At 41.6% G+C, this 12271-nt stretch overlaps 1 protein-coding gene across 10 annotated transcripts in view; it reads right to left on the bottom strand.

Annotated features, from left to right (window-relative positions):
- Window positions 1-4884: 4884 nt before the first annotated feature.
- The window catches only part of emsy (EMSY transcriptional repressor, BRCA2 interacting), a 57698-nt gene continuing 50311 nt past the window's right edge, over window positions 4885-12271 (bottom strand). For 6 of the 10 annotated variants that reach the window (XM_067985652.1, XM_067985651.1, XM_067985650.1 and 3 more), the window contains 2 exons: window positions 9462-9935; window positions 5489-6163 (listed from right to left, as the gene is read on the bottom strand). In XM_067985652.1, the coding sequence (XP_067841753.1) occupies window positions 5954-6163; window positions 9462-9935 (684 nt within the window). In that variant the 3' untranslated portion in view covers window positions 5489-5953. Of the gene's footprint in view, window positions 5178-5277; window positions 6164-9461; window positions 9936-12271 lie in introns of those variants that run through there. The other 4 variants (XM_067985658.1, XM_067985656.1, XM_067985657.1 and 1 more) reach the window with 2 other exon arrangements.

Raw genomic sequence — 12271 nt, 5'->3', positions numbered from 1 at the left:
AGGAATTGATAAGAGTAGCGAGAAACTCTTTTTCCACTGGTGGGGGAGTCTAGGACAAGGGGACATAACGTTAATATCAGAGCCAGGCCATTCAGGAGAGAAGTCAGGAAACACTTCTTCACGCAAAGGGTGGTAGAAGTGTGGAATGCTCTTCCACAAAAAGCTAGCTCAATTAATCATTTTAAATCTGAGCTCATTAAGATTTTTGCTAGCCAAGGATATTAAGGGATTAGGGAGCCAAGGCAGGTAAATGGAGTTAGGATACAGATTAGCCATGATCTTATTGATCAATGTACTGAATAGCCTACTCCTGTTCCTATCAATCTTATCCGCTCGCACCACCAATTCACGACGGCGGGTATGGACTATTGATTTAATTACTCTTTGGAACTACTGCAATAATTAATGCTGTTGACAAAATGCAAACTAATTTATCACTTAGAGTAAAGAAACTAACTTTGAGTTCATGTATGGAGTGGAATGGCACAGAATGACCTGGCCACATATCAGATCTACAAGAAGCTCCATGAAAAAAAAAACAGGCTGAGGAGTCTATTGAAGATGTGATGTGGAGATGCCAGTGATGGAATTGAGTCTATTGAAAGAATTGTTTAGGTCAAGAAAAAGTTAATAAAACTTTATTCCAAAATAAAGAGGGGACAAGCAGAAGAGCACAGTTGCAGGTGTGGAAAGCCTAAACCTAGACAAAGTAAATACAGATAAACTGTTCCCACTGGCGGATGGGTCGCGAACCAGAGGACACAGATTTAAGGTGATTGGCAAAAGAACCACAGGCGACATGAGGATAAACTTTTTTATGCAGCGAGTGGTTAGGATCTGGAATGCACTGCCTGAAAGGGTGGTGGAAGTAGGGTCAATTGTGGCTTTCAAAAAGAAATTAGATAGGTAACTGAAGGAGAAAAATTTGCAGGGCTACGGGGAAAGAGCAGGGGAGTGGGACTAGCTGGATTACTCTTGCAGAGAGCCGGTGCAGGCTCAATGGGCCGAATGGCCTCCTTCTGTGCCGTAACTTTCTATGATTCGAACCTGGGGATGGGTAAGGTGGAATGCCAACAGGTTAGCCTGGGGGTGGGTAAGAAGATTTGAATGGGAGTACAAACTCAGGTGTGGGAGGTTGAAATATCAGGTCATTTGCATTGTATGATTAATGGGGAAACCTAGATAAGAAATAATGATTGATTGTATGTATAGTCAAAATGCCCAATAAAAGAAACAAGAAAAAAGAAATCTACTGTCTGTGTTAGTCAGTTTCTGAGTCACATAGAAACCTAAACAAACCACAAAAATTGTCAGGAGGAGCTGACAGTGTTTTAATCATACAGTAAGACATGAAGATTTGATGCTGGACTAGAAAACACAATGAAGTAACTGGTGCAGAACTTTCTGCAATGTATTACATTGTCAAGTTTAGAACAGACTCATCTTACGTAAAGGATGATCAATAGTGGGAATGCACTGTCAGGAGAGATGGTTGAAGCCAGACTGCTTGACATATTTAAGAAACACCTAAATGCTGCAATGGAAAGATAGATTTGGAAGGATGAGATCAATCTGGCCTTCCTCTGAACCGATCTAGAGATGTAAAATTAATTTTAGAACATAATCAAAATGGTGGTGTCTTGTGTTAAATGGTTAATTTTGAGTACCATTAAACAACTAGTTTCCTTAAGTGCATCAACATGCAACTCTTAAGAAATAGATGAGACAAAATTGCCAACCAGTAATCCAAACGTAAAAAAAAGCACTTTAATATTCTAAAAACCAGAGATTTATTGATGTTCCTCAGTGTAATCTTCCCCTTAGTAGTTTAAGGGCCAGAAGGTCGGAGGCAATTGAGACTATTTAATGGAGCATTTATGAATCACTCATCAGCTTTAATTTGTTTAAAAAGACACTCCAAGAACACAAGTGCTCATACTATAATCAACAGTTGTCACAACTGTCCTAACCAATTAAATTTCACCTTACAGCTGTACCATTCTGCAGACTTACAGAAGGTGGGTACGGAAATTGCTAGTAGTAAAAAATAATTGCTAATGACCTGATGAACAATTTTCCAAAAATGATTTAATATGTAAAATTGCAAAGAGAGCAGAACTCTTGCTACCAGACCAGAGCCATAACTTTCAACACGGGCAGCTTTCAGAATGCAGTTGTGCTTTCCTGCTCAAACTCATTTTCCCAGGCAATATATGGTAGTGACGGCCTCATTACTGCATTGCTCAATGCAGCTGACTTGAAGGGAGACAGAATGCGTGCCCAAGAACTCAATTTTTTTTAAAAATGAAGGGCCAAAAAAGATTGGATGGTGCAAAGGGTTAGAAACGGAAATTTGGGGGGGGGGGGGGGGATTGGATTTTAACCCCCAAGAACAGGTGGGTTAGGGGCCAGTAGGCAGTCAAAATAGTAGATATTTGGAGCAGGACGGCATCCCTGCTCCAATGCGCCCACTTCTGGGTTTAACCCAGGCAGGTTTGTCCACGTTTGCACAGCAGACACCAGAAAGTCCCACCTCCACTTAAAGCCGGCAGGCTGATACTTAAAGGGGCAATGTACCTCATTGAGATACTTGAGGTACTTTTTATGTATTGGAAAACTTAAATGAATTTAACCTTACCTGTTCAGGTTTTCCATCACTTCCGATTCACGTCAGGTGAAAGCAGGCAGGAAGGGCCATATCCATGAGGTGAGTGCCTTTATTGCACTGCTTGTGGGCCTGGAGGAGCAGCAGTGCTTCATTCAGGCTCAACAAGCTCACCTAGCTGATTCACCCCCACCCCTCACTATCCCCGCTACTGGCTGACTTCCCCCCCCCCCCCCACCCACCACAATGCTGGCTGGCGCTCTCCCCCTTGACCCCCAATGCTGGCTAACCCACCTCACTCCACCCCCCCAATGCTGGCTGACTGCCCCCCCTTCCCGAGGCTGGCTGACCCCACCCCGACGTCATCCACTCTGATTTGTTCCAAGCCCAATAATCTCTCTTCCTTCCCCCCCCACCTCTCTGATTCACAGCTCCTTTCACTGCCGACAGGCAGCCAGCCTGTCAATCTGGCTGCCTGGTTCATGGGAAACCCGGAAGCTCAAATACTCACCTTCAACTGAGTTGCAATCACAGATTGCGATGCACTTAATTCGCTTCCGGGTTCCCCACGCGAATATCTGCAGACACGGTGGGGGGGGGGGGGGGGGGGGGAGGAGGGGTTTCCCGGCTCCAAGTGAAAATCGTGCCCCTGGATTCAAATCCGGCCCAACTGATGGGATGAAAATCTCTTGTCTGTTGACTAAGGAGAAATCAGTTTGGGTCTCAATTCAGGTCCTAGTAGTCAGTTGTCCATAGCACAAAATCGGCAATCTCTGCATCTGACCATGCTGCACCTAACCTGGGAACACTTGATTCCTGAAGCGCAGGGAATTTCATTCCACATCACCAACATCCCTGAACTTCATAGCACAAAATTAAAAAGTAAAAAAAATGCCCTCCAGAAGGTATAAAATGCTCCAGAAAATTTAAACAGCCATTCTTTTATAATCTTATCCACTCAAAATTTCCCAAAGATGGTCCCGGTTTTGATCTCCAGTTTGGTAGCTAATCTCAGCCTGGGTGAGCAATTGGGATACTACATGGGCTTGGTAGTGATGACGTACACCAGAACGTCACTTGGGGTCTCATTTGCACCAATGCCCATTTTTATAGTAAATGCATGAAAGCAGCAATACCAAGCTTGTGTTGCTGGGTATCAAATAAAACAATCAAACACAGCAGTGAATTTTATTATTTGTTCAATCCCTCTAAAGGGAACAATGAGGCAACCCTAAAGATCTTTTTTTTAAATCGCAACACAAGTGCAAAAGACCACAAAGAAAACACATCACTAAAATCTACGGAAAAATAAGAAAAAAATTTGGCACGTGAGCTGGACATAATCCCTAAACTAAATTTCACAAAAGAGAATACAAATTTCTTAATCAGGCTGGAGCCAGTCACGCTAAATGAGCGCAAATGGGCTTCAAATGCTGGTCCAAAATGGTAATGTGTCTAATAGTAACAACTGCTACTTGGTGTAATAAGAAATGATCTGCCAATGTGACATAGCAAAAAAAGAAACAATACAAATCAACACTGCATATAAAAGGTCAGGGCCACTTACGTATGGTGACTAAGTTCAATTCTATTTCTATCGGAAACTATATTCTGTTCATCTTTCAGTGAGAAACACAAACCAATGCCTTTGCAAAAGTGGTAATGCATGTCAGATCTAGCACCTTTCCCGGCCTCCTGCAGCTGATACCCCATCATCCATTCAATGTTTCTGCTTGCCAACTGGGTCTGGAATTTCCCTTCCCTTCAATTATTACAAAATAAATTATGTTAACTCTGCAGGGCATAGCAAGTAACTACCCATGTATCATTTCCATGTATTTAGTTCAGGTGAGTGACGTAACGCTGGGGAATCTCCCTGACGCACAGTCAGTCTTATGAATGATAGAAGTGAAATTTGTCTGAAAACAGATTTAGGTGCGTATGTGCTTTAAATTTAAAGAAATACTCCAGGGAAGACTGACACACACCACACACACACACACACACACACACACACACACGTTAGCTTATGCCAATTTGTCTGGCCACGAAAAGGTAAAATTCTCCTGTTTTATGCTTCACTTTTTAATTCACAAACTGGTTGCATGTAGTGCGATGATAACTGTGCAATTATACTCTGCACACGCATACTTCTGCAGCACCACCCTGCAAGAATGATGTGGGGGCAATGGCTTAGAATAAAGCTACTGTAGAATGTATACTACCTGCTCTGCAGGCTGCACTTCAATAAACTATTAAAAAGGCTGGCCACTAGAATAGCAATAGGTCACCAGGTTAAGATTTATTTCAGGTCATTACTCGCCTTCAGTCAGGGGAGCATAGGTTCTGTGTCTAGCACTCCCGCATCCTTGCCACTGTCATTTATAAGCAACATAGCACACTGAAAACGTCCACAGGAGAAGTAGAATTGCTCTAAAAATCAGAGCAGCTGTTAAAAAGTATACGTTTAAAGAAACGTTAACCTATCTCTTCGCTTTCAGGTGCTGATGGACCTGCTTTAAGTTTTACCGTAATTTCTTATCCAGGGATCTGGCAGATACTAAAATGAGGTCTGCAAAAAAGAAAAAAAAAATCAACTTATATGTGTCTTCCCTCTATGATTTTTTTTAAACAAGAGAGAGAATAATCATCTTACCGTGCATAGTACTTACCCATATTTTCCCCAACTTTTCAACTTCTGGACAACCAACAACTCCACACGATTAGCATAATAAAAGTTATAATTAGCACCACACCAAAAAAAGGTTAAATAATCCTGCATGTATCATTCTCCTGGGTGAAGTGGCCTTGCAAAACCAGGCCACCAATAGGTAAGATTCTAGATGTCTCGGATTATCAGGGTGGGAACTTCAGTTAGATGAATTGTGTAGAATTTTGTTTTTATTATTATTAATGGTACACTTGTCCATACATACTTAGGAGGAAAACCTCATCGAGTCCAGATCTGCTATCACGATAGTAATAACAATCTAAAAGCATCCCAAAGGGCCACAGTGGTGTGCCCAGAATCCTAGTATTCCTATTAGGAATGCTGAGCAGAAGAATTCTCTGAGGCATGGTCAGTTTTCTTACAGAAGTAGAAAGGTGAAAATGTTGGGACTTTCGCTGATCAGGCCGAAAAGCTGTGTTTTTTTTAAAAAATGGACTTCCTTCACAAGGTTCAGTTTAAAAAGTCTAAATGTATGTTACAGGACCTTCTTTACATTTTTTTTCTTTTAAAAAAAAGCTTCTATGTACATATTTTTTAAAAAAACAAACATTTATGGAGAGATTTCTTCAGACTTTGAAGAATGTCTTAGTATACGTTTTGTTTTGCCTCTCTTTCTTTCAATGTGACTGTCCAGCGGTACTTTCTGTTGAACTGGGTTCTGTACTCTCTTCATTGCTACTGTCCACATCTTGTTCCATGGCTGAATACTGTACAGATTCCTCATCCGCGATTCGTTGGCTGGTAAAGTTTGTGATGTCCAAGAGACCACTGGGTTCGACCACTACATTTGAGCTGGATTGACTGGGTATGGAATATTGAGGTATAGACTGGGAAAGAAAAAAATATTGATCATAGAATCACAGAAATTACAACCCGGAAGGAGGCCATTTGGCCAACTACATCTGTGCGGGTGCTTGCTCTTCAATTAGAGTTATCTATCTAATTGTATTTCCCTGTATCCTTTTATATTCTCCCTTTGCAGATACTTATTGAATTTCCTTGTAAATAACATTATAGAAAATGCCTCAATAGCCTCATGTTCTAATATCCCTGGATAGAAAAATATTCTAATAACTTCCCCTTCATTCTTCAACAGCCAAACCTAAGTCAATAAAGGAAAGGACTTGCATTTATATAGCCCCTTTCACGACTTCAGGATGTCCCAAAGCACGTTATAGCCAATGAAGTACTTTTGAAGTGTAGTCACTGTTGTAATGTGGGGAAATGTGGTAGCCAATCTGCGCACAGCAAGGTCCCACTAACAGCAATGTGATAATGACCAGATAATCTGTTTTTTCAGTGATGTTGGTTGTGGGATAAATATTGGCCAGGACACTGGGAGAACTCCCGTGCTTTTCTTCAAATAGTGTCATGGGATCTTTTACATCCACCAGAGAGGGCAGACGATACCTCAGTTTAACGTCTCATCTGAAAGACGGCACCTCCGACAGTGCAGCACTCCCTCAGTACCGCATTAATGTGTCAACCTGGATTATGTGCTCAAGTCTCTGGAGCGGGGCTTGAGCCCACGACCTTCTGACTCAAAATACAAGAGTGCTACCACTGAGGCTGGGCTGACACCTGCCCCCTTGTTACTGATTTGCTAACCAGTGGAAACAATCTATCATGATTTTAAAAGCCTCTATTAGATTGCCTCTTTAGCCTTCTCCAAAGGCCCCAATTTTTCCAAGTGATTCTTCATAACTATGACCTCTCATTCCCGCTATCATTCTATTAAATTTTTGTAGTACCTCTTCCATGGCTTTAACAGTCCATTTATAATGGGGTGCCCAGAACTGCACACTACACTCTAACTGTAGCCTAACTAATGTCTTCTACAAAGTCAGCATCACTTCCATGCTTTTGTAGTCAATTACCAAATGTATGAAGCCCTGTATGTAAAATTCAGTTGTATATAATTTATGTAATATGTGTAATAATATTTTTCCCCCCATTGCACCATCCCTTCTGATCTCTGGAAAGTTACAAACATCTCTATGAATGTCTCCAATTACCAAGTGAAACTTAAAAGTATATTATTCTATGTCAAAATATGTTGTGCTATTTAAATTGAAACAACCAAATAAAGGGCAAGGCCCATAGTGCAAGAAATCATAAACATTAGAAAGAATAGAACAGAAGATGAAGTAAATCTAGTGGTGGTTACGTGAGACCAAGCCTGGGTTTTAAATTGAATTAAAAAGGGAAGGAGGAAGAAGGAAGGAGTTTCCAATATTGAGGTCCTCAGAAAGGACCAGTTAAACCAGAGACTGTGATGAGTCTTAATTTCAACATGATACTCATGCTGTGTGACAGATTCCCTTTCCCTCATTAGCTCAACTAATATCCTCTAGATCTGATGGTTATGTTTGCTTTCATTAATTTGCTCTGCTGATTGATTATTTGGTACCTAAATTAGCCATATAACTATACTCTGTATTAAGGTGTATGCACATCAAACCTTACATATCAGTTCTAGTCCTGTGTTCTATGGTGACATATAGTTTCAAAATACAGCTAAAGTAACACCTCTCAACTTAATGATATTAAATTGTAGAAAAAAAACCACCAACTTTTCCCCAGAGTTTCACAATAATCAATTTCCTGACAAACAGAATTGTTGCAAGAGTTTGGGTACGGAGAATTGTGAAACCACACTGTCAAAAGAAAGTCACTGCACAAAACAGTAACGCTTAGACCTCCAACAGTACATGGCAATTTGCAACCTTGGTTTGTAAGTTATCAACTTACAAACAGAAGCTGAAACAAACACTAATATTACAGTTATAAGGCCTGTGTTGATGCTTCATGTTAATTCTATAGTAACCCTATATAAGTAAACCTAGTTTTCGCTTTGTCCCCCATTCTCCTTTCATCGTGACCTATTTTTATCTTTAACTTTTCGTCTAATGCCAACTATCTATTCCTTAAAAATTTCTACACAAACATGAATTTAGCATGTTGCATTGATCAATTTTCCTTGCCAGTTCTCTCTTCCTAATTTTCTCCCTTCCCCACCTCCCCCAAAGTCAAAAACTACAGCTTGGAACCGCCCCGCGTGTGCTGGTTATCATTCGACAGCTAACCTGTCCTTAATTCATGTATCAGCCTCGACAGCGAGCACCAGCAGTCTATTCAACTAGAGGGTGCATCACAACCAAGCCCAATCCTGTCCTCAACTGGCATTCTTGCATGCGCATTTCCAGTAGGAGTTGCTGGATAGCAATCAGGAGCAGAAAGCTGGCAGATTTTCCCCTCCATAACCCAGGTCACCAAGGCCAATTCTAACAGCTATACCACGCAGGCTAAGTTAGCACAGACCAGGTATCGAACTTGGGACCTAATTGCGCTGTATGGCTCAGCTACTCATTGACTAAGTGGGTTTATTCATCTGGGCTGGAGGGCAGGGGTAGGAGTGGAGGGGACCATCGGAACTCTCCATCTACTCAATGAATAAGTAATTTGGGTTTTTTGTTAATCTGCTCTATTCTGGCATGTCCATTTTGAAGGTGGGAGCAAGTTCTTAAAAATATTGTATTTTCATTGGCTGAAATTTATTTTTTCAGCCAGACTTTGGAAAACAGATGTGAGTGCATCATAGGTGGGACTACATCAAACTTTGACACCTTTTCGTGTCAAAATAGGAAGAGACACTGAGGGCTGGTAAACCCATCGGCAGTCCCGAGACCTGGACAACAACCAATTGAGTAAACTCATCTGCAGCACTAGGAAAAGGAAGGGTCTTTTTTTGATGTTTCACTTTAAGAAGTTTTAGTTAAGATTATACTCTTCAGTATCTTGTGTGTCCAGTAATATATTTTCAATGAAGCCGGACATCATAATGAGTTAAAACTTCAAATAAAATCCTTACGAGTATTTTGTCAGACATGGATTACAGAAAAACATAACTGGGCAAGTCTGTAATCTAAGCTTCACAGAGTCCATTTACAACTGTATCTGGAATGAAACTTGTCCCTGGCACTGCTTTTAGCAAAAAACTGCTGTTTAATTTGTCTTGGATCATTTCTTTTTCGGTGCTGATGACACGTGACAGGGCACAGAATGCCCGTGCATTGCACGCACTTCCAGGTTGCGTCAAGATTTTAAACAGATATGCATGCTTACCTGAATAAGAATATCTGCAGATATTTCATCAGGCTTCTCTTGCGTTACATTCTGAATTTGAAGAAAGTGGCTTTGAACAGTCTTTCCAGATCCCTCGGCCTCCCGAGGTGGAAGGGTCTTCTCTGGGGGCTGTTTGCTTTGCTGATCTTTTAGCACGGGGGTCACAGCTGCTTTCTGGAGCTGATTTGAAGGGGCTGACTGCGGTGCGCTTACTTTCTGTACAGTGGGCTTCCTCTCTTTGCTAGCTTCTACACTGGAGGCTTCCTCGTTCATTTCGATCTGGGCCTCCATCATGGAAATCTTTAAAATGTCTGTTTCCATTGACTTTTTGGAAGATTGCACCGTGTAATAGTTTGTCGCCATTACTGAACTCTCTGAGCTGCCACTGGCCGTTTTCGTGATGGTAGTGGCTTGATAATTTCCGAAAGTTATTTTGGTGACCGTTGCTCCTTGCGTTATGATGGGTGGCTGTGCCTGCAAATGTCAACAGAAGCCCTACAGTAACCATAAAACGACAACGGGAGAACACAGCAGAACAGTCTGGAACGTTTTTAAAAGTTACTCCGAATCAGAGCAGTTCTGCTGAAGGGTCTACCACTGAAACATTAACCCATCTTTTCTCTGATGGAGCGGCTGTGTATTTCCAACATTTTCTGTTTTCATTTCAGTTTCCAGCATTTGAAGTTTTTTTGCTCTGTATCTCTGAATCAGTCAGATCTGGAATGTCACAGTAGGCTGATCTAGGGACTCAATCCTCCCCGCAACCCCCCATAAAACTCAATCAGGGCGGCTCCCATGGATCAGTTCTAAGTGCACTACCCACCGTCAAATTAAGCCATACAGACCAGGAGATTCCCAGGTTTGATCCCTCATCTGTACTGAGCTACTGAATTTTTAAACAGGGTGGTAGTAGGGATCCTGTAATTGGCCACAGTACTCTGGGATAGAGACAGAGAGGAATAGTAAATCATACAGTGTCGTCCATTCCTGATTGTTTTTCAGACTGCTCCTGAAAATTACTTGTGCGCAGGTGTCCAGCGAACACAGGATTAGGCTTGGCTGTGATGCTACCCACAGTTGAATAGCCTCCCAACACTCCATCTAAGCTCATACATGAAGAATGGCAACTTGTGCAAGTTATGACAGGGCGGCCAGAATCCATGAAATTGCATCTCAGCATGGAGGGAGGGAAGAGAAGAACCTTACACTCAACTAGCTATGCAAGGAAATTAGAATATTTACAGTGCTTATAAAAAAATATTAAATTTGTAATATTTACAACTTAGCCTAGCTTAAAAAGGTAGTTTAAAAAGGAAATATTACCTTATACTTATCCCTCGGAGTATTTTAAAAAAATAATTCTTAAATTTGACCTGTTCCACCAGCCTTGTTGGCTAAGAGACAGCAAGTCGATTCCTGCACACGATGCGGTTAGGAAAGTGCGAAGATACAAACTGACGAGATGAAAGTCTTGCCTGTCTGTTCGCTGTAAAATGAGTTCAGTCTCAATCCAGTTCCTGGTGGGCATGACCCACTGCACCAAACTGCTCCTATTTTGACACTACATTAGCAATCTCAGTCTCCGAAGCCACAGAATGACTGGTCCGGGAAATGGGAAAATGTCACACTGGCGTAGGAAGGGATACCTTTCTGAGCCTTTGGCCGAGGTAGAATGTCAAGGCAGACTAGAATCCAGAGGTGAAAGGCCAGTAACTAATCCACTGACAATCCATTCCCCTTAAACAATCTGCTGGCCAAGGGGCATGGTAGCTGACATTACATAGAATTTACAGCACAAGAACAGGCCATTTGTCCCAACTGGTCTATGCCTCCTCCCACCATATTTCATCTCACCCTATCACCATATCCTTCAGTTCTTTTCGCCCTCATGTACTTATCTAGCTTCCCCTTAAATGCATCTATGCCATTTGCCTCAACTACTCCCTGTGGTAGCAAGTTCCACATTCTAAGCACTCTCTGGGTAAAGATGTTTCTCCTGTATCCCCTACTGGATTTAATGGTGACTACCTTATATTTATGGCTCCTAGTTTTGGACACCCCCATAAGTGGAAATATCTTCTCTACGTCTACCCTACCAAACCCCTTAATAATTTTAAAGACCTCTATCAGGTCACCCCTCAGCCTTCACTTTTCTAAAGAAAAGAGTCACAGCCTGTTCAGTCTTTCCTGATAGTTACAATCTCCCAGAGATGTTCCCAAACCTTTGCCAGTGTTGCTTTGTAAGCAGTTGCTGAGAGATGCAGAGTAGCTTAGAGCAATTCTACCTATCCTACATGTGGGCAAGTGCTGCTGACCACCTAGTGACTTGCCTAGACAGCACAACTGAGATTGGGAATATAACGTGAGGAACTGTAGGTGCAAAAACTCCATCCCATCAATATCTAGCATGTCGTGCTGAAGCCCCAAAGCACCGTGCTTCTTTTTGTTTAAAGCATAGTATGTTTTAGCTTTGAATTCCAAGTATTACACTTGGAAGTGTAATACTATTCCAAGTGAGCAGGCTCATTTCATCTACTGTTGACACCACAGTCTTGGCAAAGCAGCTCTTGCAATTCTCATGCTGCAACTGAAATTAATAAACATCCCAGTGTGTTTTAAACTGGAATGAGGGAAGAGATCCTGAGACAATTAATGCAACGTGCACAGACCAAGGGCATTTATCAGCTACAGACTTTCTGTTCCAGAATAGAGGGACAAAATCTTAGAATTATAACTAAAGTTGGTTAAAAGCAAATCCAGGAAAAACTCCTTCAAAACAAAGGGTTGTGAGAATACAGAGAGCACTGTCT

This window comes from Heptranchias perlo, chromosome 6 (assembly GCF_035084215.1).
Source record: "Heptranchias perlo isolate sHepPer1 chromosome 6, sHepPer1.hap1, whole genome shotgun sequence".
NCBI lineage: Eukaryota > Metazoa > Chordata > Chondrichthyes > Hexanchiformes > Hexanchidae > Heptranchias > Heptranchias perlo.
The sequence above is the reverse complement of the archived record's forward strand: the minus strand, read 5'-3'. Positions and strand labels throughout refer to the sequence as shown.